Genomic DNA, 26,423 nt, shown 5'->3' on the forward strand with positions numbered 1-26,423 from the left:
GATATATTTTTAAAATTTGGTTATTATAATTTCTTATTACTGATTGACAATGATAATTGTGCCACTTATTGAATATACATCAACTAAGTCTCTGGTAGATACATATTAAAGCAGTGCTTTTGAAATAAATTGAAACTTCTAAATTTGGCTTGCAGTTCCTCTCTCACAAACAAGGACTTATCACCCTGTTTTCTCTTTTTCTTGTATGAAAGAGATAAGTTACAGCAAAGTTTACCTCAGTCTATTCAATGCACTTAAAAAAAGAATTACATCTTCAGAAGAAAAACCAAATGTGTGCTAAGTTTTTGGTCTTCCTACTCCTAATTCATTGAGGAGTAATTTGACCCTTCATCTAAGGTAAATGGTCTATTCACTCCCAACTTTTTAAATACATTTTTGTTTTGGAATGCCATGATGTATATTGTAAAGCATGTCTGTGTCCCCGAAGTGCCATCTTAAGTTTTTCCCTTAAGTACTGTATGACCAGTGTGAATCCATGTTGAGTTAGGTCAATATTTGCTTTTCATGGTGTACACATACAGTAATACATATGTAATTATAGGTTTATAATTGTTATTGTGTACAGATGTTTAATATATTTACATATAATTTATGTCCTTTGTTTTACTTTTGTTATTGTAAACAAGTTTGTGTTGTTTTGTGAATCGTATGGTGTTTTGTGATTGTTATCCGGTGTGATAACCACCTGCCGTTTTGTCTGTCTTATTTTTAATGAATTTTCTTTTTCTTATTATCTTGTCTCTTTATGTGATATGTACAAATTTTTATTTCATTATACTTGGAGAGGCAAATTTGGGAAAATTTGCACTGTAAGAAATAGTAGTAGTACCTGCCATCTGTCAAACTCATTAAATATATTATAGTCCATTTATCTTTCTCAGCTAATTGGAAGTATGTGGTGTTTTCAATCCAACTTAACTCTAAAGATTTCTTACATCAAAATGTTACACCGAATCCTGAGAGGATCGGACTAAAATAGTCATTTACATAACTTGTAAGACTGAAAATTATTTGAAATTGTTTGGTCTTTTATCTTTCTCAGAAAAGCTGTTGTATCCTTAAAATCGCCAGTCATGTAATTACTTCCAGACAGTATTGCATATATTTTGACTACTGAAAGATGTTTCAATGGAGGCTTACTGGATATTTCAGAAGAACTTGGGATTTGAGAACAAGGGATTATTGTACCCAATTATTTTTCCTGAGTGTTGCCCTATCATGATTTCTGAGGCCTAATTTTACTTTTGATCTCTGGTTTCGCTTAATCTGATGTAATTACAAGAACTGCCACATGTCTTCCATGCATTGTTGTAACATTGATTTGTTTCCACCCAGTGATTGTTTATAACTGGACTGACATTTTATAAACTAATATGCATGTCACAGCTGCATTGGCAGGTTTCTGTGGAACAAACATTGAGCAAAATATATTTTTGACTAATGAACAGACCCTTATTTGTGTATTTATTTTTTAATTCCTCATCCAACACCACAAGGCAATAGCTTCAGCTTCACTAAATTTTAAAAGGATCAAAGATCAAAGCTAAAATGAGAATGCCAAAATGGCACATTATTTCTGAAGACCTCAGTAAGGTGGACACTGAAAATATGCAAGAAATGAAAGGACCCTGGGCTTCCTTTTCTCCCGGCCCCACTTGAACGAAGAGATCCTTTTCTCAAACCTTGAGAAATCAAACTGCGAATAGCGGTGCTAACCGGCCTGCGCATAGGTCAAGCAAAGAGCAAAGTGCTGGTCGATCTGCGAATAGATGTAGTGTTGTGGTTGTGGTTTTGGTTAGTTGTGTGCGATAACATCCTCCGGCACCGGTTACATATTTGTCTTATTTTACGGTGCTGCTCTATCTGTTAAAAACAAGCTTGTAATATTCAGCCTTTGAAATATGGCTGGTGAAGTTATAGTTGATGCTTTGCCATACATTGATCAGGGATATGACGAAGCTGGTGTACGGGAGGCTGTAAGTTTCGGAAAAGGTTATGTCTCCTCCAGTTATTCTGTATTTTTCTGGATTAATGATGTTTTACATTGTTTTTAGGCTCTGGCAATGGTTGAGGAGGAAACACGTCGTTACCGACCAACTAAAAACTATTTGGAACACCTGCCTCCCCTTAATACTTCTCTCTTTGAGGTAAAATCTGGTTTATAGGTTTGTTCATGGACCTTCAACCATGTGAAACCTTCATCGCAATGTATCGTATTAAATTTCAAATTTAATTTTTCTCATCCAGACAGAGATGATGAAAAGTGAGTGGGAGCGAATGCAGCAGAGGCAACCAATGGATGTTCTCAGTATGAAACGTTACGAGCTACCTCCACCACCTGCAGGAAAAATGACCGATATTGCCGCTTGGACAGAATGTGTTGAAAACTCTCAAGCTCAGCTGGAACATCAGGCAACTAGGTAAGTCATTCAGAAATAAGTCGTGTAATGAAAAATCCTAATGAGGTGTTGTAGCATATCTGCTTACAAAGTGCCAGGGTTATTGATTGAACATAAGTCCAATTCAGAGGAAACAACAGTTAAGCATTTCTTGCACTGTATTGCAACATTTTCTCTCCTTTTTTTTTATGTTGATCTTACATGCACAATTTTCAAGATATGAAAACTATTTGCCAATCTAGTATGCCCTCAGCTTTTAACTAACGTCCACTTTGCACAACTTCTGAAAAAACTGTTGACAACTACAAGTACAGTATGTTGAATTTTGAATTTACATTGACACTCCATTACAATATGTATTCCTTTTTGATTTAGGATTTGCAATCTTGAACTCATGCTAGAATATGGGTGTGAAGCATGGAAAAGCTATCTTGAGTTAGTTGTGGCATCTGTTTCTCAAGCTCAAAAAAATCTTCAGGCATTGAGGTTTGTGCAATCTTAAGAATCTTAGATTATTTGTTGTAAATAAACTTTCTACATTGTAAAAAAGACTAACATGCAAACATAATTTACAGAAAGGACATTCAGGAAATAAATTGGGAAAGAAAAAACGCTCAGATGAAGGGTGGCGAGAAATTAAGAGAACTGGAGGCAACATGGGTAGGTCTTGTAAGTAAGAACTATGATATTGAACAAGCATGTGTTACTGTAGAAGAAGAAATTATGAGAGTCCAGAAAGTAAAACAAAATGCCTTAAAGAGGCGTAGAATTGAGGAGGAAAGAGTGAATGCCAAAAGGAGAAAATTAGAACAGCGAGAACAAGAACGTCGAGAGATGCTGGAAAAACAACATGAAGAACAAATGCGTCAAGAACAGTTGGAGCAGGAGGCACAGGAATTGGCAAGAAAAGATGAAGAAGCTGCAGCAGCAACAGCAGAAGCAGAAGCAGCAGTAGCAGCAGCAACAGGAACATCATCAGAAGAAGCAGCGGAGGGAGCAGCGGAAGAAAATGAAGAAAAACACAGTGGTGAACAGTACGAACACCCATCTGCCTGTGAGGAGCAGAATGGTGTCCACACTGAGATTAGTGATAATCAAGGCAGCCCAAATTCTCAAGAGCGATCTGACTCTAATCAAAGTGAGGGTAGTGGGGGTGCTGAGGAAAATATTCAAAGAGAGGATGAGAATTCACTCTAAATTAGTCCTTTTTTTGTTACTGCTGATTTTCTACTGCAATTAAGCAACCTCAGACACGTTTTAAGCAGTAAAAATTCTGGTTTCATTTGTAAATAATTTCGTTTCAGTGAACATGTATAAATGAATGGCAGGTGGGTGCTGCAGTTGTATGTAAAGGCCAATCAAAAGTGTATTTGCATACTAACAACTCAGATTTTTTTTATTTATCACAATAATAGACTAATTCACATAGCTTGTTTAGGACAATTACAATTCTTCAAATGTGTAAAAACAACTGTTACAGCACCTTTCATTCTTTAATATATAAAACTTGATGGCACCTTGTGTGAAGTAAATATAAGGTTACAATCATCTATTAAAATGGTTCAGTTCGGAAATGAGTGAATCAAGGAATGTGGTAAAGTTTGTTCTTTGAACATCAGTACCCAATTCCAAATTAAAAATTGTCAGATTGCTTCATCTACAATGTAATCTAAAAGTGTTGACAAAATGAGTTTATCACATATAAAAAAGTTGGTAACAATATGGGATACCATTGAAGAACTTTAATAATAATTAATTGTGGGGAAAAAAGATCAGTTTACTACTAGTTGAAGCTCATATGGACATTAACTGAAAGCTTTGTTTTAAAACTTAAAAAGCTTGCCAGAGTGCAGAAGTTATCTTTGACTAATTATAAATTAGGTCATTAAAACAAAGCTATATCAAACATAAAATTGTATAACAATGATGAAACTAGTGCCAAACTGAAATTTACTCAACTGCTTCTCTAAGAAGGAAAATAGAAAGGCCAATTTAATGTGGTTCAGCAATAAGAAATACAAATGATTATAGCCTTACACAAGCCTTATACTATTTATGTTGTGTTTAAACTCTTTCCGGCCAGTTGCGTATTTTTTCACTCCTGATGTAAATGGCTCTTGACACTTTTAGTGCGATACGCAGGCCAACGACAAACAGGACAGTGGTGATTATCCCTTTGCAGCCATGCTAGAATACATCGCTGGTGATAGTTGTGTCCACATGGCAAACCACACAGCACTGATCCATAGTTGTAGCTTTCCAAACAAACAGCACAGTCTGTAGTAGGTAGGATAAATTGAGGTGTGTTCCAACTAATATGATCAGAATCACTGAAATCACTTTCATCTAAATCTGTCTCTTGTAGATGACAACTATTGTAACCATACCACTGCGAGCTCATACACCTATGAGCACAAGCAACACACATAGCTTGCCTGCTTCTTCCATTTCTCAAATTTTCACAGCTATCAAGACAATTTTGGCACTGGTCCGGAGTTCTAAATGGACCCTGGCAGTTATGAGTTGGAGCTCCACTCCATCCTGGCACTAATGAACAAAAGCACTGGGAATGCTGAGCACTTGTCTCTAATGTTGGGGTTATCAAAGTAGTCTTCAGATTGCAAGTAGAATGTGAGCAATTTGGACCACGAGGACATGTACACTGCACATGGGAATGTGGGTGAGCTGATCCTTGAGAAAAAGTGCAGCCACTTCTGGAATGTGAACAGGCATGTCCTTGAGAGCAAGAGTAACTGTTCATGGAATGAGTTACTGGTTGGTTTTGAGAGCATACACAACAGCATAAAAGGAAATTTTGAGGGTCTTCTGCATCCATTAGATGCTCCAAAAGTTTAGGGGAGGCAGAATGTAGCATTAACTTGTCCTTAGCGCAGCCAGGTGCTTCAGTCTGTCCATCCACAACATTCCACCCATGGTACCTCCATACGGGTAAATCCTGTAAAAATTAATTAAATTGGACTTTTATTCAGCTCAAGTCATTGTTATGGAAGTTAATAGAAATGATATGAACTTACTTTGATATAATCCATCGGAATAACAGGTTGTAGCCAAAAGTTTGGAACAGCCAGCCTTTCAATGAGCATTTCAATTCCATCTTCAGAATCCAGTTGACTGGCACGCATTGGACGAGATAATGAAACCCACCATGGTCTTGGATCCAGTTCAAAGTCATCAGGGGAAGAAATTAGCCATGAAGGTGCAAACAGGCGGATGAGACAACATACACACAAAGAAAAGGAAATGAAACTGTAAATGAAAAGAAGACAATTAGCCATTTCTTAATTTTCCTGTTATACGGAATAAACAAAATAGCTGATGATGAAGACACTGACCTGAAAAGAAATGGGAGAGGGTGTAAAGTTAACAGAGCAACTTCTGTTCGAACAAAAGATCCCCAACCAGAAAGACCAATAAGCCTCAAGATGAGAAGCAAACGATTAGTTACAATGCCAAACACAGCAAAGCGAGCCAATGCTAGGAAAACCAGCCAGGCTGTGAACAGCCAAAAGTTATATTTGACCAAGGCCCACACACAATATGCTGTCCATCTCCACCACAAACGAGTAGATGTCTAGAAATAATGGAGAAAAATATGATTAAGTATACAAATTTGTTCAACAACATCAAAGTATCAACAAAAAGTATGACAATGAACTTACCAAGCAGACTGTTAGGCCTACAAGCATATTTATAAGGAGAAGTGAACACAGAAAAACATCATTTGTTTCAGGCTGAATTCCACAAAGAAATACATTCATAGACCACATATTAAAGTACTCTAACTTCCTTGACCCATAGATAACTTTCTTTTCTGGAGTAACCTAAAAGAGAAATATGCCAAGATAAATAATTAGCAACTATAAATCTGTATAAACTCCTAAAGTATACATACCACAAAATATACTGGTAGTTTCTTGTCATTTAATCGCAAGCGTTTACGCACTGATTCGGTGTCCTCCTTCTTGACAGAAAACATTCCAAAGCTTACACGACCAGTAAATTTTATGCTGAGTGCAGCTAGGAATAAGGGAGGCTGAAGAAGATGGCTCAAAAGAAGAACTCGAACATTATTTGCCCCACTGTCTGATTTACTCACTACTTTTTCATCACCAACTATACTGTCTGTCCCATTTTCACTTAGCCAATCACTTTCAACTTCCTCAATGGTTTGAATGCGTTTAACCCACAAGGATAGCTGTTGATGAACCCAGTTCACAATGACCTGAAAAAGATAGAACACCATAAAATAGAGCTTTTCTGTGCACTATTACACAAGATGTTTTCTACTCATTGGAACTCATTCATCCTGACATGAAAATAGATCCATTATAAATTAAGTACCTGTGGTTTACTGGAGGTGAAAGGCTGAAGGATAACTTTATCTTTAGCCTTTTGGCCTTTGGGCATTGCAAGTAAAAGAAGGGGTTTTGCCCAGCCCTTGGTCTCACACAACCTTTTGAAGCAAGAGCAAGTTTATAACAACAATAGAATACAATAAAAAATTTACAGCCATTAATACTGCTATACTTACTTGAAGTCCTGACGACAATCAAATATACCAATCCTTACACCAAATGGCTCTAACTGACCGCAGACCAGCCGCCAGTTATAGTCATCCAAAAGTGGCTCATCAGATGTCACAACTTGAACAAGCCACACACTGTCTCGTGTGTCCTCAACTTGTTCATAGAAGTGCGCACCACCAGAAAAATGAGAAATGACAGGTCCAGGCTTCAGGCGTTCTCTAAGTGGAACAGTTCTCTCTGATACTTGCTCCACTTCACCAACCATGACATCAGCTGTAAATATAAACAAATAATCAAACTGAGAGGAGATAAATTGTAGAGTTAAAATAAGTTTAACTTTTTTCCACAGACTTATTCTTACCAGAATCTTCTAAAAGCTGAACAAGTTCATTTCGCTCAAAATATTCTGTGTAACTGACTCCGCGACTATCAAGAAGTAATTTTATCTGTTTGACTTTTAACATGAAAGGGTTAACAACTTGAGTAGGAGCCAATCCATGCTGATACCAAAGTATCAAGTCCAGCAGACGAGTGGCCACCAGAATCAACAAAAAATAAATGAAAACTAGCATGAGCTGCAGCCATGGGGATCTCATTTTTTGGTCTTGTTTAGGCCAATAGCCTCACATCACTGCCCCTAAAAAATCCTGAAACAACAGAACACAATTTATTTATTTCCTCACTTCATTTTTTTTCTTTTTCAAATTTCAAACACTGATTGTAATAGATTGCTTCAAATGACGAAAATGAATACAATACTAAAGTAATTTTTATTAAATCATGATGATACTTAAGGAGTAAAAGCATAATGCAACAGTTTCACCTTGGACAATATTTCAAGGCAGCACAGTCACTGACCAAATCATAAACAAAAACAAGTAGTGGGTTCACAGCACCCTTATCACAAAGGAAATGTAGAAAACAGGAAACAGGAAAAAAGCAAACTTTAGCAGATTCGAGTGAAGACTATGTGCAATTTAATGCCGCAATTAGCTTTCCTGTTTATTTTTAGCATGAACAATTTCCCTAAACGAAAAGCAGGTCAATTAAGAATCGTTCGAGGTTCTTCCTGCTGCGGATTGGGTTGCCTTCGCCTGTCAGCTGATCCCAAACAGCGATAGTTAACAGGACACGAAGCGAATTGTAATAAATGTACGGTTTGTTTCTAAGTAATTTACGCGAGAAATTATACGAGGTCTCAGATCATGTCAACATTTCACAAGCAGTTTCGACGTCGCGTACCTGTTTTTTCAGCTTTGCACAAGGACTGACTCTGGGCTTCCACCTCTCCCGTTCTGCTCTGCAGGCCAGTTCTTGGCGGCCACAGTGCTGGAGACTGGATTCGTATTAGGGTTGCGTCTGGGCCCATGGCGCAGAGTATGAGAAATTGCGGACCAGAACTTCCCTCTTCAGCTCTTCAGCTCAGTCCAAGTAGAAAACGATGGAGAAGGGAAGGAAAATCGTCACTACTGAATTTCGAAAACCTTTATTAGGCCTTTACATAATCAAACAGAATACAACTAAAAAATCAATATTCTTCATCGTCATATTCGTCGGCTGCCGTATCCGCGCCCACCTCCTCGTAGTCCTTTTCAAGGGCGGCCAAGTCCTCCCGCGCCTCTGTGAACTCTCCCTCCTCCATGCCCTCGCCGACGTACCAGTGAACAAATGCACGCTTCGCATACATCAGGTCGAACTTGTGGTTGACGCGAGACCACGCCTCCGCGATGGCCGTGGTGTTGGACAGCAAGCACGCGGCGCGGCACACCTTTGCCAGGTCGCCGCCGGGGATCACCGTCGGAGGCTCGTAGTTGATGCCCACCTTGAAGCCCGTCGGACACCAGTCCACAAACATAATGTGTTTCTTGGCCTTCATGGCGGCGATGGAGTTGTTCACATCCTTGGGCACCACGTCCCCGCGATAGAGCAGGCAACAGGCCATGTACTTCCCCATGCGGGGATCGCACTTGACCATCTGATTCGTGGCCTCGAAGCACGAGTTGGTGAGCTCGCCGACCGAGAGCTGCTCGTGAATGGCCTTGTCTGCGCTTATGATCGGCGCGTAGCTGACCTGTAGGGGCACACGACGTGAGGACACGAGATGAGAGTAGTGATGGAAGTGCGGGACTGGAGCAGCACAGTGACCTCGCGGTTAGTCAAATCTTACCAGCGGGAAGTGGATGCGCGGATAAGGAACCAAGTTGGTCTGAAACTCGTTGAGGTCGACGTTGAGCGCGCCGTCGAAACGCAACGAGGCAGTGATGGACGACACCACCTGGCAGATGAGGCGGTTCAGGTTGGAGTAGTTGGGTCGCTCCACACCCAGGTTGCGGCGACAGAGCTCAAAGCTGGCCTCGTTGTCTACCATAAACGTGCAGTCCGCATGCTCCAGGGTTGTGTGCGTCGCCAGCACGGTGTTGTAGGGCTCGACCATGGCCGTGGAGATCTGACATGACGTGAAAGATGCAAACACATAAACATGACAGCAAGTGATACAGAGCGCATTGCCCCTTGCCTCGCATAGCGCCAGAGGCCCCATAAGGTAGGCAACCCCATCGGCGCCTGTGATGAAGTGGCAGCCAGCTCGACAGGCGGTCTGCCGTGCCCACTGAGCTTTGCAGTGGACAACCCCCACAACTATAGCAAATAACTGCACGGCAACCGGCAACCACCCGTCCTAATCTTCACGCCATCTTCACCCCCCCCCCCTAATATCATAAATCACTGAAAGGCCCACGCCCACGGGCACCGGCGTCCCCTCCAAGCTGTAGAAACTAAATTTGAATACCCCAAAATAAACCTTTAAAAGACTGCACTGAATGACACTAAGATCAGCTTTGCAAAATCCATCTTTTTAAGCGACTGTCCACTGGAACATCATCCCCCTGGATTTTGCAGGGCTCTAAAGCTTCAAAGTAATCACCCCTACCCCCGCAAAAAAACGAGGGGGTATTCACTCCCGTAATTCCATGTACACCCCCCAGGGTATTACGCTGTATTACTTGTAGCGTAATACGGAAAAATAAATATTCTTTAAAAAGGCAAAATTTTGCGTGTAACACCGGCGTAATACCCGGTAATACCACGTTATTCAGTGTAATTCCGTGCACCCTGTACAAGTTGCCTTGCAGTGAATACCCCCTCGAAAAAATAGTCAAAGTCACCTGTGGAGCCGGGTAGATGGAGAACTGGAGTTTGCTTTTCTTGCCGTAGTCCACGGACAATCGCTCCATGAGCAGGGATGAAAAGCCGGACCCCGTCCCGCCGCCGAACGAGTGAAAGATGACGAAGCCCTGGAGCCCCTCGCACTGGTCGGCGAGCTTGCGCGTCCGGTCCAAGACGAGCTCCACGATCTCCTTGCCCACAGTGTAGTGCCCCCTCGCATAGTTGTTCGCGGCGTCCTCCTTGCCCGTGATGAGTTGGTCGGGGTGGTACAGCTGCTTGAACGCACCGTGCCGGACCTCTCCTGGAGCACACGGCGACGCGACGTGTTAGCATGTAAACAAACAGGCAGCGGCCGCGCGGGCCGCCGGGCTGGTGGCGAGGCACTTACCTATGACGGTGGGCTCCAGGTCCACGAATATGGCTCTGGGGACGTGCCTGCCGGTGCCTGTCTCCTGGAAGAACGTCGAGAATGAGTCGTTGACCTTCATTGTGGTCATCGTGCCGTCCTGGTTGATGCCGTGCTCCAGGCAGTACAGCTCCCAGGCCGCGTTGCCCATCTGCACGCCGGCTTGGCCGACATGGACGGAGATAACTTCGCGCTGCAAAATATTCGTTTTGTTGTAAGTCTCACTCAACTATTTAACGTTTGCAACCGCTGGCACTAATTTTATTCACTCACCATGACGATGTATTAGTACGGAAAAGGGTAGGAGGTCAGTGGATGACTGGGACGGACTAACTGACTGACGACAAGGGTGTTCCGTCGGCGAAGCGGGAGTAGTGGCGAGGAAAGGAGGAAGGGGAAGGGGGGGAGCCTCAGTTTACTTGTTTATTTAGTTTTCATTTGTTTGTTTTAGTGTTTCTTCGCTCGGAAAGCGGGTATTTTATAGATTTAACCGCGATAATGCAACGATAAAGAAAATCTATCGAGCCGCGATAATACCAAAATAAAGAAAATCTATCAAGCTTCGCACAGTTTCCTTGCCCAGGTGCCTCCTCCCTCCTCCTCCCCCCTCCCCCAAGGTGCCCTCCCCCTTCCACCCTTTGCTCGCTCATTCCCCCTTCCCCACTTCCACGCCCCGCTGCCCACACTGCCCTCCCCACTCCGCCTAGGCCGGGGAAGTGCCGGAAGTGCATGACGTTTGCAGCGTTAATCGCTCTACTCAGGTGATTCCCCACCCCCACAATTTCCCATTTCTTTGATGAGACGTGTGAAAAGTAGGCAAGCTGCTTCCTCCTCCTATTAAACCTCCCATGACGTGACGCCGTCATGAGGGTTGCAGGGAGGTAGGGTCCAGTCAGATGCAGATGCATGATCCAAAAAGAATGTGATGTCATAAAAAAAAAAAACTCCACTCCAGATCTACCTTTTGTTTTATAAACCATCATAATACTGGAAGAAGAACAACACCCCAATTCGATTTGTACTCTTAATTTTTTATTATTTATTGTAAGAACAATTGATTGCACAGCAAGTCTGCGTCATAATGAACAAGTTTTTGTCTTTCTTAAACACCATAATTGTAACTGTAACACAAAATCACAAGCTGAAATTGCATAGAACCTAGGGTAACATTGTTTCTTCAATGTGCTGACAAAACAAAGAAATTGATTTACACAGTTCACAAAAATGTTTACAGTTAATGTACACAAATAATGTTATATACAAAAATATTCAAACAGGAAGGGAACTTCACAAATTCTTACCTTAGTACTAAAACTGCACCAGTCAGAAGTCCAAATATCTACCAAGCCCTTGAATCACAAAGGACGGAAATTTGTCAAAACGACATTGCTTTGATGTCACTGGTCAAAATTTAGTCATCTTGACTAACATAAGTGAGGTCATGACGTCCTCGTAATGTCACTTCTGACAGTCAAGACAACTAAATTTTGACCAGTGACGTCAATTTATGGCATTGTGTCAAATTTCTGTCCTTTGAGACCTCTCACAATTAGAGCTCTTCATTTTAATTTACTTTCAGTCCCAACAGCAAATTTGATTTTTGAACGACAATGATGGTTTTTGAATTGTCGTCTGTTTTGTGAAAAAAACAATGGTTCTTATTGTTTGACGTCATTTCTGACAGTCAAGATGACCAGGGACTTCAGTTGATGTCATTGTGACAAATCTCGGTCTTTTGCGTGGGTTTGAAGAGCATTTCCTGAGTAGTTCCACCTCCTAATTGGTATCACAGATAGATCCCTAGTTCAATTTCTGTACATGAGGAATGCATTAGACCTAAGAAAAGCTTGGATGGATTTAGTCTTTACAAATTTAATATACCATAGAGTGTGGTATGATTTGGATTTCTATCTGGGATAGTCAAATTGCTTTAAAATAGATGACCAGAGACTGTATCTCCTTTAATTTTTTTTAACCATAATTGGTCCAAAGAAAAGCTTTAAAAAATTTGAGTTGATTCATCAAAACATAGCTACTTCTAACTCACAAACAATAAAAAATCAATTTTTGGTCCTTGACATGATAAATTACATACAATTTGATACAGCCAAAAAGTGGTGTTTTTTGTGCATTCCAGCAATCTAGCAAAGCAAATACCCTTTTTTTTCTGAAAGAAGAGTATACACAAAAATAACAAGGCTGTTCAGAAGTAGAGATAACAAAACTGAACCCGCACTAGTACTTTTAAGTGAGAAAAAATGTTGTTTGGCACAAAATTAAATCATCAACAAACAATAACATAAAATGGACGGAGAAAGAAAAAGATGAAAGAAAAGTTACTTTTGGAAGTATCACAAATAAATTAATGTGTGATGAGAAAAATAATCCACACCACATGCACATTTCAAGCAAAGAGGAGATTCCATGACACAAGGAACAATTCTGCAAGATTTGTCTTGGATAAATACTACATACAAAGAGTTCTTAAAATAACCAATAGTAAATAACTGGAAATGGACTAGTCTAGTGAGTAAAAAATCAGTGCATGAAAAAAAATTGAGTTGCACATTGATTAATTTGTAAAACAATCCACTAGAGATTTAAACAAATAGGATATAACATTCTAGTTCTCTTCTTAAAATAATACATTTAAAATGTTATTAAATTAAATCAGCCTTCTTGCAATAATGCAGAAAATCAGTAACTGCTTTTCTAAAGTCTTATTTTACAAATTTACTATACATGAAATAAATAAAGCTTCATAATTTTAACAGTGTATGACATGCTCCACAGAGCGGGCTTAAACTGGCAGGGCAAGCTGGCTTTGCCACACACTATGGCATATAATATGATTTCATTTAACTTAACTAAGATATCACAACTCTGCATGTAGGTAAAATCTGTTCACATGCTTGTTCTAAATTATTCTTTTCACAAATGTACACAGCGACTAACTGACTGACGACAAGGGTGTTCCGTCGGCGAAGCGGGAGTAGTGGCGAGGAAAGGAGGAAGGGGAAGGGGGGGAGCCTCAGTTTACTTGTTTATTTAGTTTTCATTTGTTTGTTTTAGTGTTTCTTCGCTCGGAAAGCGGGTATTTTATAGATTTAACCGCGATAATGCAACGATAAAGAAAATCTATCGAGCCGCGATAATACCAAAATAAAGAAAATCTATCAAGCTTCGCACAGTTTCCTTGCCCAGGTGCCTCCTCCCTCCTCCTCCCCCCTCCCCCAAGGTGCCCTCCCCCTTCCACCCTTTGCTCGCTCATTCCCCCTCCCCCACTTCCACGCCCCGCTGCCCACACTGCCCTCCCCACTCCGCCTAGGCCGGGGAAGTGCCGGAAGTGCATGACGTTTGCAGCGTTAATCGCTCTACTCAGGTGATTCCCCACCCCCACAATTTCCCATTTCTTTGATGAGACGTGTGAAAAGTAGGCAAGCTGCTTCCTCCTCCTATTAAACCTCCCATGACGTGACGCCGTCATGAGGGTTGCAGGGAGGTAGGGTCCAGTCAGATGCAGATGCATGATCCAAAAAGAATGTGATGTCATAAAAAAAAAAAACTCCACTCCAGATCTACCTTTTGTTTTATAAACCATCATAATACTGGAAGAAGAACAACACCCCAATTCGATTTGTACTCTTAATTTTTTATTATTTATTGTAAGAACAATTGATTGCACAGCAAGTCTGCGTCATAATGAACAAGTTTTTGTCTTTCTTAAACACCATAATTGTAACTGTAACACAAAATCACAAGCTGGAATTGCATAGAACCTAGGGTAACATTGTTTCTTCAATGTGCTGACAAAACAAAGAAATTGATTTACACAGTTCACAAAAATGTTTACAGTTAATGTACACAAATAATGTTATATACAAAAATATTCAAACAGGAAGGGAACTTCACAAATTCTTACCTTAGTACTAAAACTGCACCAGTCAGAAGTCCAAATATCTACCAAGCCCTTGAATCACAAAGGACGGAAATTTGTCAAAACGATATAGCTTTGATGTCACTGGTCAAAATTTAGTCATCTTGACTGACATAAGTGAGGTCGTGACGTCCTCGTGATGTCACTTCTGACAGTCAAGGCAACTAAATTTTGACCAGTGACGTCAATTTATGGCATTGTGTCAAATTTCTGTCCTTTGAGACCTTTCACAATTAGAGCTCTTCATTTTAATTTACTTTCAGTCCCAACAGCAAATTTGATTTTTGAACGACAATGATGGTTTTTGAATTGTCGTCTGTTTTGTGAAAAAAACAATGGTTCTTATTGTTTGACGTCATTTCTGACAGTCAAGATGACCAGGGACTTCAGTTGATGTCATTGTGACAAATCTCGGTCTTTTGCGTGGGTTTGAAGAGCATTTCCTGAGTAGTTCCACCTCCTAATTGGTATCACAGATAGATCCCTAGTTCAATTTCTGTACATGAGGAATGCATTAGACCTAAGAAAAGCTTGGATGGATTTAGTCTTTACAAATTTAATATACCATAGAGTGTGGTATGATTTGGATTTCTATCTGGGATAGTCAAATTGCTTTAAAATAGATGACCAGAGACTGTATCTCCTTTAATTTTTTTTAACCATAATTGGTCCAAAGAAAAGCTTTAAAAAATTTGAGTTGATTCATCAAAACATAGCTACTTCTAACTCACAAACAATAAAAAATCAATTTTTGGTCCTTGACATGATAAATTACATACAATTTGATACAGCCAAAAAGTGGTGTTTTTTGTGCATTCCAGCAATCTAGCAAAGCAAATACCCTTTTTTTTCTGAAAGAAGAGTATACACAAAAATAACAAGGCTGTTCAGAAGTAGAGATAACAAAACTGAACCCGCACTAGTACTTTTAAGTGAGAAAAAATGTTGTTTGGCACAAAATTAAATCATCAACAAACAATAACATAAAATGGACGGAGAAAGAAAAAGATGAAAGAAAAGTTACTTTTGGAAGTATCACAAATAAATTAATGTGTGATGAGAAAAATAATCCACACCACATGCACATTTCAAGCAAAGAGGAGATTCCATGACACAAGGAACAATTCTGCAAGATTTGTCTTGGATAAATACTACATACAAAGAGTTCTTAAAATAACCAATAGTAAATAACTGGAAATGGACTAGTCTAGTGAGTAAAAAATCAGTGCATGAAAAAAAATTGAGTTGCACATTGATTAATTTGTAAAACAATCCACTAGAGATTTAAACAAATAGGATATAACATTCTAGTTCTCTTCTTAAAATAATACATTTAAAATGTTATTAAATTAAATCAGCCTTCTTGCAATAATGCAGAAAATCAGTAACTGCTTTTCTAAAGTCTTATTTTACAAATTTACTATACATGAAATAAATAAAGCTTCATAATTTTAACAGTGTATGACATGCTCCACAGAGCGGGCTTAAACTGGCAGGGCAAGCTGGCTTTGCCACACACTATGGCATATAATATGATTTCATTTAACTTAACTAAGATATCACAACTCTGCATGTAGGTAAAATCTGTTCACATGCTTGTTCTAAATTATTCTTTTCACAAATGTACACAGCTTTTCTTGAGCATTAATTAAAGATATTTTTATACACTTGGTGGGAAAGAAAACCCTATTCTTCTATCGATTTGTTCATACAGGTGTCTCACTCATATCCTCGGTATCTTTCCTGCAACAAAATGAGTAATTTAATTAGTGACAATTCTAGCAAGAACCACAATAAGCAGTTTATCTTGAGACATCTTTGTCAATTGCACTACAAACTCAAAACAAAACAGCACAAATCACAAGTCTAATTTTAAACCATAACAGGCTTGCACTATCTACTAGGTGAGAAAACTAAACACCACAATAATATTTTTTATTTTTTGAGTAATTTTATGTAAGTGCAGAATGAGTACACACTGAAATTGTTACAATTCCAACCTGAGTGAGCCATCTTGTCTCATCTCTGAGTTTCCATTAGAGCAGCATTAAGAAAAGAAAAAGTTTTCGTAAGACAGAGAAACATGTTAGGAATTATGTTAATTTTAGAAGGCTGGATTTTCAAACTCACTCTGACTCTGAAACATTTGATGATGTTAAAGCTCCTGGATGATGAAGGGGGCTTGGAGATCCTCTACCTGTGCTGTCGCCTCCCATTCCAACTCCATTATCCATGCCAACATGGGGCAGTTCATAATTATTGCTAAGTCCCATGCCTAAATTTAGACTCAATGATCTCCCACAGTGGTCCTCTTCAGCTAAAAAACAAGAAATATGGATTTGATTTTAAAGAAATTTTAGGTTTCTTGATTAACAAAGAGGAAAAACATAATCACATACCTGTGTAAGGGAATAAATATTTGTCTCCCATGTGAACTTTCTCTTCCGTTTCAGATCCAACTTCCCCTAGTTCATGAAAATTATCTGATGAAGACATCATTTTAGTTAACTGTGGAAGTGGGTGTGGACTTGGAGATGCTGAGGTCTTCCCCTGATAATCCTTATAATAATGGTCTAAATCTGTCAGCCCAGACCACTGATTATTACGGAGGCTCATGCTATCTAGCATGCTGTTGGCTGTTACATAAGTATCGGGAAGTTGACTTGACCAACGTGGAGCATACATAGGTTTTAGGTTTGGAAAAAGAGCTGCCTTGCTCACTATATTGAGTGTTGGAGGTGGTTGTACCATGTCAGTGGGAGAAACATCACCTTCTGCTATGGGGTAAATATTTGGCATATATGTTGATGCTTGTACTGAGGGAGGATTTGTCCCTGCAGTTTCAGCAGATGTCGTTGAATGGTTTGATACCCCTAAGCCTCGTTGATGCCTCCTACGACGTGAGCTGTTGTGATGGGAACTTTCATCTTCATCACTGCTGTGACTTGATGCGAGTTCCAGGCTTCGTCCATCAACAGAAGCCTCTGAATCAGAATCTGATGTGTGGCCAGTAGTAGTTCTCTTGTCAGTGTTACTGGGGCCATCTTCAGTATCTTCATTGTGTCTTCCAAGTTGGCCACCTCCTGTTATTGAGGAATCATAGCCTCTTAAATAGGAGGGCAACTCAGATCCTGAATTGTAGTTGCTAGTTGATGTTGAGGTGTTTGTATTTCTTAGATGCCCATCGCTACGATATGGGCTGCTTCCTGTCTTTGCTGTTGATCGAGATGTAGTACTTGATGTTGATATGCCAATATTCCTCCTCAAAGACTCCATTCGGGCGCTGTTTCTATAAGCTAAAGATGATCTCTGCAAAAGAAGAGGGGAAGACTTTAGTTCACAGTGATATTTTTCTAACTTTTGTGTTTTTGGTGAAAAAATTGAAGAATAAAAATTTTCAACTTACAGGCTGCATATGGTTTGCTGTCTGACAAGTTTCCTCCACTAAGGGAACCTTTTTGCCCATGCACCTCAAAACTGTGATGCGCAGATTTTTGCGTACTCGCTCATTGACAAAGCAGTAGCCAATCAAGCAGAAAAGAGCATGGAGGAAAACAGCAGCCGCTAGACCATAGGAAACAATGGGCAGTCTTTCACTGACTGCGAGCACTGCCAGGACCCATGTAGCTCCCAAAAGAGGGAGGGCAACCACAGACAACCACAATAAAGTCCTTGAAAAAAAATAAAAAAAAATAATTGTAATTTATTACAAACAAAGTATGAAATTTAAAAAGAATTTAACTTTGTGATAATGTAATACCTTAGGTTTCCAAAAGCCATTATATGGTCTTTAAGGGTGAACGCCGCTCGAATGGCCATAAGGAGGACAATAAGATTAATGAGAACTGCACAGCAGACTGGTCCAATTAAGCTCCAGACCACTGATTCATAGAGTGATAGCCAACAGCTGGAAACATTTTAAAAATGTTGTTAAAATACTATTTGCCTATCATAATTTCAGGACCAAAGTATATTTCAATGCAGATGTTTTGGACAAGAAGTGATCACTTCTTGTCCCTCGAAGTACTTACAAATAGAAGTTTCCATACTGGTCAGCTCGCACGCCAACTGCAAGTCCCACTAAAATTGCAGGAAGACCATAACCCAGAGTGTAATAGAATCTCATTGGTCCATGATTTATATCTCGCATTTCAGTAAGCATCCGATACAGATGTATGGAATCAACCAAGGCCCAAGCAAATGCTGACAGCCAAAGGTAATGAAGAGACATGGCCGTCATCTTACAGGCAAACTGAAAAAAAAAATAAGAAAAAAATAAAAATAAAAATCATTTTGAATATGAACTAAAGAAGAGAGAAAAATCTTATGAAATGTAAACATACCTCATGAATGACAAGGGAGCGGCGAGCCTTCAGAGCCGCGAAGTATATAGTCTCAGCCAAAAACACACAAAAGACTAGATTCTTGTGGATTGAGTTTGAGTTGGTCTCCAGTCCTCTTATGAAGGCAAGAATTATCAGGGCGGTCAGGAGCAGAGGCAAAGCAAAAGTGAAACCGAGCCATGTGGCAGCGTCCTCCAAGTCCGAGGGCTCTGGAATATACTGGAAAATGGGGTATTTGGTTACTTTGGATACTTATCATTTCAGTTGATCAGGATCAGTATGACGTCGAAAAGTGCAACTCACGTCCAGGTCGACGACATCAACGAGCACAGCGAACGTGGAGAGATGCGAGCAGGTGCAGTTGATGAGCACCGGGAGCCGCACGCCTCCCCTCCACATGGGAGTCTGCTGCACCTCGGTCTGACAGCCGGCGCGCGACCACTGGCCTTCCCTCCAGTAGACGCACTGCGGGTTGGCGCGAGGGCCCAACACCTGCAGCTGGGGGTCCAGCCATAGGCGCACCCGCACGGGAGCGTTGAGGTGGCCTCCCAGGGGTCGGTACGCTGCCTTCTCTTTGTCGACAGGGTCCTTGTCCTTGTCGCTGCCCGGGACGTAGGCCGCGAGCGACACGACTGGGGAGCCAACGCGCAGGTCGACCCCCCAGCGACGCAGCACCGTCTCGTCGTAGCGGTCCGGGAGCAGCGGCCCTAGCGTGCGGTACTGCACGTAGCTCAGCACGGCCTGCCCCACCGCGGCGGGGCTCTGGCGCGTGCTCGTCTCGCCGAAGTACCCGGCGCGGATGCCCAGCAACGAGAGCGGCACCATGATCTGCGTGTAGGGGTCGAACTTGCGTGGATCCTGCGGAAACAGAATGCGAGGTGAGAGGGAGAAGTGGAGACGACACTTGCGTCACGGTAACGGCGATTTGCATACCTGGAGGTAGTTGTTGTACTTGGGGAAGACGACGACAGGCGTTCCCGAGCCGGCGGCGCTGCTGCCTCCGCTTCCCGGGGTGGCTGTGAGGGGCAGCAGGGCCGGCTGCAAGAATTGGGATGTGTCCGGGATGACGACCTGGCCTGGCGGTGGTGTGCTGGCTCCCGCATCCGGGCGCGGCGTGGGTGGGGCGTCGCGACTCACGGAGTGGGACTCGTAGCCGAACAAGCTCTCCGCCGTGACCACGTCGAGCCCCAGCACGACGTTGTCGGCCACAATCTCGAAGGGGTTGGTGTAGGTGTCGCGCTGGCTGCGCGTGAGCACGCCGATGTACTGGTCGACGGCCACCATCACGTGCTCGGCCGTCTCGCCCGTCAGCTCGGAGATGCGTTCCCAGTGGGCAGCGTTGTCTGGCTCCAGGGCCTTGCTCACGGCCTGCACGAGGTGAGCGATGTAGTCCTTGTCCTGGCTGTGAGTCAGGTTCAGCCCGCTCATTCCCAGCTCGTGCGTGAGCAGGCGACGCGACAGCTGCTCGTCGATGAGCACGTCGGAGCCGTGCAGCCGCTGGGTTCGGTTCACTGCTCGGCCCAGGTCAGACGCCACCTTGACCGCCACGAAGCTGTTGATGCTCAGCTCGCCGCGCTCCATTTGGCCCAGCTGAAAGGCGAAAGACACCCGAGGGTCGTAACAACACAGCGAAGTAAAGTGTCCGCCAGGGTACTCTGTAGGGTACTTTACTTACCACTCTCCTGAGGTCCAGGAAGGCATCCGACGTGCAATTGAAGAGGTCCGGCTCCTGCCAGCCGCCCAGGGCATCGTCGCACACGCGGCTAGCCTTGCCGTGCGAGTGGCCGGGGCACGATTCGATCACGGTCTGGCCGAACTTGGTCCGCTCCCACCACATGCCGGCGGCGAAGCTGCGAGGGCAGCCGTCGTACACCACCTCGCAGCCGCGCAGCGTCACCTCGGCGTAGGGGTTGGGGCAGGCGTGGCAGGTGCGGCCGATGACGCCCGCGCGGCAGCGGCACTGCCCGCTCACCGGGTCGCACTGGCTGCTGAAGGAGCCGACGGCGTAGCAGCCACAGTCGAGGCAGCGGTCCGAGCCCTCCGGCTGGTAGTGGTTCTCGCGGCACACGCACTCCCCCGTCGCCTTGTTGCAGTCCGGGTTGTAGCCGCGGTCCACCGGGCAGTGGCACGGCCCGCACACGGGGTACCCCCACCAGCTGGTCGGGCAGGGCTGGTCCACCTTCACCTCGCAGTACTCGCCCGAGAACTCGGTCGAGTTGCAGCTGCACGTGTAGCCGCGCGGCGCAGAGTCCGCCACGGGCACGGGCGTGCAGCGTGCGCCGTTCTCGCACGGGTTGAGCGAGCAGACGGGCGCGCACGCCGAGCCCACGTAGCCGACGTTACACGTGCACGACGCACGCTCCCAGTGCGCCTCGCAGCGGCTGTGCGCCGGGGTGGCGGCTGCGCTGGGGCAGTGGTCCGTGGCCAGCGGCCCGGCACATGCGTCACCGCTGCCGCACCCGTCGCCGACATTCTCCTTGACATTGGGCCGCTGAAGGGCCGACTGCGGGGTGCCCACGCGCACGTCCTGGAACAAGAGAGAGAGAAGGCGGGTGACGCTCTGAGCTGATAGCGCGCCCAGCAGGCGGGAGCTAGGCCACCAGGCAGCGCAGAGGTGTGCGGCGGGCAGGCCTACCCCGCAGTCCGCAGGCGCGCCCGGCAGGCTTGCCGTGCCCTACCACTTACCTGAATACATCCGTCCAGCCTGGGCAGAGCGGCTGCCTCCGCCGGAGGGGTCTCCGCGTCCGGGCCGCCGATGAGAATCTTGCCGACGTACAGGCCTTGCACCTTGGCCGGCAGCGCGCCCACCGCGCTCCGCTGGCCGTGGTCCAGGCCGAGCCACACCTCTCCGGGGAGCCAGCGCACGTCGATGCGGTGCCACTCGCCGTCCGCCACGCCGCCCTGCAGCGCGACGCGGTCGCCGTGGTACTCGTACACGAGGGCGCCGGCCTCGAGCGACAGCCGGGCCGTGCTGTTCTGGCCGATCTGGATGCTCATGAGGAAGGCGTCGCGCTGCAGCGTGCGGATGGACAGCGAGTTCAGCCAGGGCAGCTGGATGGGCCGCAGCAGCGGGTTGAAGGACAGAACGCCGTCGCCCCGGAAGCGCCACGCCAGCTTGATGGGCTCGCTGCAGTCCTTGGAGCCCCACTTGTCCGGACAGTCGCATACGAAGGTTCCCCAGCCCTCGCGACACTCGCCGCCGTGCTGGCACGGGGCTGAGGCGCAGTGGGGGCGCTTCTCCGGACATCCCGCCACCGTGCCGTTGTCGGCCACGAAGCTGTTGAGGTCCACGAAGGCGTGGTCGATGTGCAGGTCGGTGATGCAGCCCGTAAAGTCCTTGGAGCGCACCTGGAAGTCGGTGGTGGGCAGCGCAGGCAGCCCACCTATCTGCAGCGGGCCCGTCAGGTCCAGGAAGCGGTGGCACGTCTCGGTGGGCTGGTCGCAGCGCGGCTCCAGGACGTGCTGCGAGCGGTTGGCGCAGGCCCACTGCGCGCCCAGCTCCGTGCCGTGCTTGATGGCGAGGCTCGTGTCGCAGTCGTCCACGGACAGAGTGGCTGCCTTGTTGAGGTACGAGACGGTCACGGTGTGCCAGCGGCCGTCGCTCACGCCGCCGGGGCCGGGCACCGCCACCGAGACGCGCGTCACGCCGTCGCCCAGCGAGAAGGAGAAGTGCAGCTCGCCGCCCACCACCTCGAGCGCGATGAAGTCGTGGCGCTCGTTGTAGCGGCCGTCGTACAGCAGGAGCCCGTCCGACTGCAGCGTGGCGAACTTGAGCCGGATGTGGAGACGGTGCCGCTGGCGCAGCGCGGGGAACGTCAGGAAGGCTGAGCGGGTGAAGGAGCGCGCGCGCAGCTCGCACTGCTCGGTGCGCCAGTCCTGCGGCAGGGTGCACTTCTCGCAGACAAAGCCGCCGCGGATGAGGGGCGCGCACACGGACGGCGGGCGGCACAGGCCAGGCGCGCAGCCGGGCCCGTTCGCCAGGCTGGTCTCACAGTGCACGCCCGTGAAGCCCGCCGCGCACACGCAGGTGTACCCGCCCTCCCGGCGCACGCACTCGCCCTCGTTCTGGCACGGGTTGGAGTAGCACAGGTTCACCTCGCGGTCGCACAGGTAGTGCTCGCGGCTGCCAGTGAAGCCCGCCGGACAGCGACACGCGAACGTCGTCACGGGGTAGATGGGCCGGAACAGCACCGTGTCGCTGCTAATGAAGCCGGAAGCGTTGCCGAACTTGAGCACGGTCAGGCACTCCTCGTAGTTGAGGCACGGCTCGCGCACGCAGAGGTTGTCGTCGAACGGCAGGACCTTGACGGTCGCGAGGCGGGCGAGGATGGCGCGGTTCAGGTAGACGCGCTCTTGCAGGAACTGCGGCGTGTAGTACTCCTCACCGCTGACGTCCGGGCGGCGAGCGCTGAAGCTGACGTTGAGGATCTTGGCGTTGACGTCAGTGTCGTCCTGAACGCTGAACAGGAACACGTTCTCCTTGGGGCAGGGGATGATGGCGGCCAGGCCCTCCACGAAGAAGGACAGAAGCGGCGAGAGGAAGGCCTCCTCCGTCATGTCCTCGAGCCGGACGGTGATGGAGTTGAAGAGCATCTCCTCGGTGATGAGCCGCACCTGCAGCTGCATCACAGCCTTCACCTCGTTCACGCCGTCCGACACTGACACTTCCATGGTGGCGAGCTTGGGCACGTTGGTGTTGAGCAGCGGGGAGAGCGTGAGGTGTCCGGAGCTCTCGTTGAGGTGCACCAGGTTGGCGTTGTTGCCGCTGAGGATCCGGAAACGCAGCTGGTCTGACACGTCAGCGTCGACGGCCGGGATTCGGCCCACGGCGCCGGATGGGAAACAGTCACGGAAATTGTTGAACAGCACCTGGAAGTCCTTGAGGCGGGGCGCGTTGTCGTTCACGTCTGTAACGAGCACGTCGACGTGCACGTCTGTGCGCAAGGGCGGAGAGGCGGCACGAACCACGAGCTCGAACTTCTTCCTGGGAGACTCGTAGTCCAGCTCGACCATCGTCACGAGCGAGGCCTTCGCAGAGCCTGGTTTGGTGATGAGCGAGAAGCTGCTCGAGTCGTCGCCCCCAATGATGGAGTACTGCACCTGCGCGTTAGCGCCCTCGTCCGGGTCCTTAGCGTAGATCTCTCCCACCGTGGAGCCCACTGGGGAGTTTTCCGCCACGTACATGACCAGCTTGTCGGACTCGAAGGCCGGCGGATTATCGTTGATGTCCTCCACTTTGATGGTGACGATGACGGAGCTCGAGAGCGCGGGTGACCCTCGGTCGATGGCGAGCGCCTCCAGCTGGTAGACGGCCACGCTCTCCCTGTCCAGCATGCGGTTGGTGCGGATCACCCCCGAGGTGGGGTCCATGACGAAGGGTTCGTCGGTGCCGGCTCCGCTAGGGTTCAGTGCATAGCGGATGCGCCCGTTCAGCCCCGTGTCGGCGTCCGAGGCGGTCACCTGAGCAACGCTCGTGCCGATGAGCGCGTCCTCGGCCACGGTACCGGAGTAGGCGGACTGACGGAATGTGGGTGCGTTATCGTTGACGTCCGCCACCATGATCTCCACGTCGGTCGTGTCGGACAGTGGCGGCGCGCCGCCATCCCTCGCTGTGACGGTCAGCAGGTAGCCCGAGACCGTCTCCCTGTCGAGGGGCTTGGCCGTGACGACAGCCCCCGTCTGTGGGTTGATGGTGAACTCGGGGATCTCCTTGTCGCCTCCCAGCGAGTACGTGATCTGCGCGTTCTGACCAACGTCGCCGTCCGTGGCTCCCACGACGAGCACGGTGGTGCCGACGGGCGCGTCCTCGAACACAGACGCCGAGTACGGGGCGTTCTCAAACATGGGCGCGTAGTTGTTGGCGTCAGAGATGTTGACGTAGACGGTCGCGGTGTCGTGCCGCCCGCCAGAGTCCGATGCGGTGACCTCGAGCACGAAGCGCTTCTCCTGCTTGTAGTCCAGCGGCTGCGCCACCGTGATGAGGCCTCGTCCGTTCTGCGTCGTGATGGCGAAGCGGCCCCGGAGGTTGCCCGCCGTCAGCTCGTAGTGCAGGCGGGGGTTCTCGTCGCGGTCCGTGGCCGTGACGCTCGCCACGGGCGTGCCCGGCTGGTCGTCCTCGGCCACCACGGCGTTGTACTCGCGCGGGTTGAACACGGGGTCGTTGTCGTTCACGTCCTGCACCGTCACCACCACGCTGGCGGTGGCGCTGCGCGGGGGCGAGCCTCCGTCGGCCGCCAGGACCAGGAACTGATACTTGCTGTGCTCCTCGCGGTCCAGCTCGCGCGTCGTGAAGATCCAGCCGCTGCTCTCGTCCACGGTCACTGGCAGCTCGTCCGTGGAGCCACCCGCAGAGTCCCGGGGGCCGATGCTGTAGTGGATGGCGGCGTTGTCACCCTCGTCGGCGTCGTACGCTTGCACGCGCACTATGCTGTAGCCAACCGGGACGCTTTCCAATACAGATTCCTGTACAAAGTAGCAATATGTTAGTGGAGGTGTACTCACCATATCAGATGATCGAGCGTGCTTAAGAGGAAGTGCGTGTAAAATACTAATACTAGCCTGGAATAGCGACGTGTAGAATCTCGGGGCGTTGTCGTTGACATCCTTGACGTTGACCAGGAGCTGTGTCGTGTTGGACCGACTGGGGCCGCCTCCATCCTGAGCGCGGATTACCAGCCGGTAGTTCTTGATGACCTCGTAGTCCAGCGGCTTGACGAGAGATACCTCCCCGGACATCGTGTCTATGGCGAACTGGCTCTGAGTATTGCCACCGATGATGGCGTAGCGAATAGCGGCGTTTGGCCCCTCATCTGCGTCGGTGGCCCTGTTGGTGAGAAAGAATGCTTATTTGATACGTTCTACAAATCTATTTTAAGATGGTGACAAGCAAATAAATTTTCTGGTGACTTACTTGACGTGGGCGATGACGGGGTTACTGCTCCACGCGATGTCCTCAGGCACGGTGACGGAGTACGAGCGCTCGGTGAATTGCGGGTAGTTGTCATTGTCGTCCAGGATGTTGACGAGGACCGTCGCCGAGCTGGAGCGCCTGTCTGCCAGCGGCACGGCCATGTCGGAGGCCACGATGACCAGCGAGTAGCGCTGCACCTTCTCGCGGTCCAGAGGCGCGCGCGTGGACACTGTGCCTGACTTGGGCTCGATGCGGAACGTCTCGGGGGCGCCCGCCTCGCCCGGCTGCTCGCTCTGGATCGTGTACTCCACCTCGGCGTTGCGGTCGATGTCCTGATCGGTGGCCTTGAGCGTGACAACGGTGGAGCCGACGGGCACAGACTCCCGGATAGACGCCTCGTACTCGGGGGCCTCGAACACGGGCGAGTGGTCGTTGGCGTCCAGGACGTTGATCTGCAGCGTGGTGGTGCCGGAGCGCGGCGGGAACGAGTCATCCACGGCCGTGACGCGGAAGTAGTGCACGTCGACGAGCTCCCGGTCCAGCCGCGTGGCCGTCGTCACCACGCCGGTCTTGGTGTCGATGCCAAACATGCCCTGCGAGCGCGCGTCCAGAAGCGACACCATCGAGTACTGGATGGGCGAGTTCTCCGGGTCGCGTGCCTTGACCGTGGCCACGACGGCGCCCTCGGGCCGCTC

General features: G+C 47.1%; 5 protein-coding genes across 6 annotated transcripts in view; 2 read left to right on the forward strand and 3 right to left on the reverse strand.

The window, feature by feature from the left end:
• LOC113209895 (MLX-interacting protein) overlaps nt 1–1,468 on the forward strand; it is a gene marked incomplete in the record, with an annotated part of 45,315 nt that extends 43,847 nt beyond the window's left edge. The window contains 1 exon segment of the mRNA XM_026427663.2: nt 1–1,468.
• A 322-nt stretch (nt 1,469–1,790) lies between these two features.
• LOC113209923 (pre-mRNA-splicing factor SPF27) lies at nt 1,791–3,804 on the forward strand. Its single transcript, XM_026427697.2, has 5 exons — nt 1,791–1,997; nt 2,076–2,168; nt 2,269–2,441; nt 2,796–2,906; nt 2,996–3,804. Exons 1-5 carry the CDS (start codon nt 1,923–1,925, stop codon nt 3,615–3,617), a joined length of 1,074 nt encoding a protein of 357 aa, XP_026283482.2. The 5' UTR covers nt 1,791–1,922; the 3' UTR covers nt 3,618–3,804.
• Nucleotides 3,790–8,306, reverse strand: LOC113209906 (E3 ubiquitin-protein ligase RNF103). Its single transcript, XM_026427673.2, has 9 exons — nt 8,210–8,306; nt 7,329–7,614; nt 6,973–7,240; nt 6,783–6,894; nt 6,334–6,663; nt 6,101–6,262; nt 5,774–6,012; nt 5,456–5,687; nt 3,790–5,376 (listed from the first exon to the last, which is right to left on the reverse strand). The coding sequence occupies exons 2-9, from the start codon at nt 7,561–7,563 to the stop codon at nt 4,516–4,518; spliced, it is 2,439 nt and encodes an 812-aa protein (XP_026283458.1). The 5' UTR covers nt 7,564–7,614; nt 8,210–8,306; the 3' UTR covers nt 3,790–4,515.
• A 131-nt stretch (nt 8,307–8,437) lies between these two features.
• Nucleotides 8,438–10,948, reverse strand: LOC113209916 (tubulin alpha chain). The gene is made up of 5 exons (XM_026427684.2): nt 10,812–10,948; nt 10,521–10,731; nt 10,132–10,433; nt 9,135–9,413; nt 8,438–9,038 (listed from the first exon to the last, which is right to left on the reverse strand). Exons 1-5 carry the CDS (start codon nt 10,812–10,814, stop codon nt 8,496–8,498), a joined length of 1,338 nt encoding a protein of 445 aa, XP_026283469.2. The 5' UTR covers nt 10,815–10,948; the 3' UTR covers nt 8,438–8,495.
• Nucleotides 10,949–14,169: 3,221 nt separating this feature from the next.
• LOC113209886 (protocadherin-like wing polarity protein stan) overlaps nt 14,170–26,423 on the reverse strand; it is a 25,260-nt gene continuing 13,006 nt past the window's right edge. The window contains exons 3-15 of one of the 2 annotated variants that reach the window (XM_052273023.1): nt 25,377–25,641; nt 21,504–25,280; nt 20,494–21,345; nt 19,752–20,408; nt 19,122–19,676; nt 18,819–19,037; nt 18,507–18,727; nt 18,236–18,382; nt 17,882–18,146; nt 16,875–17,784; nt 16,606–16,792; nt 16,476–16,500; nt 14,170–16,218 (exon numbers count right to left, since the gene is read on the reverse strand). In XM_052273023.1, the coding sequence (XP_052128983.1) occupies nt 16,195–16,218; nt 16,476–16,500; nt 16,606–16,792; nt 16,875–17,784; nt 17,882–18,146; nt 18,236–18,382; nt 18,507–18,727; nt 18,819–19,037; nt 19,122–19,676; nt 19,752–20,408; nt 20,494–21,345; nt 21,504–25,280; nt 25,377–25,641 (8,104 nt within the window). In that variant the 3' untranslated portion in view covers nt 14,170–16,194. The remainder of the gene's footprint in view (nt 16,219–16,475; nt 16,501–16,605; nt 16,793–16,874; nt 17,785–17,881; nt 18,147–18,235; nt 18,383–18,506; nt 18,728–18,818; nt 19,038–19,121; nt 19,677–19,751; nt 20,409–20,493; nt 21,346–21,503; nt 25,281–25,376; nt 25,642–26,423) is intronic. The other variant, XM_052273022.1, reaches the window with a different exon arrangement.

Source organism: Frankliniella occidentalis, unplaced genomic scaffold (assembly GCF_000697945.3).
Source record: "Frankliniella occidentalis isolate FOCC.00 unplaced genomic scaffold, Focc_3.1 Scaffold240, whole genome shotgun sequence".
In the NCBI taxonomy this organism is placed as follows: domain Eukaryota; kingdom Metazoa; phylum Arthropoda; class Insecta; order Thysanoptera; family Thripidae; genus Frankliniella; species Frankliniella occidentalis.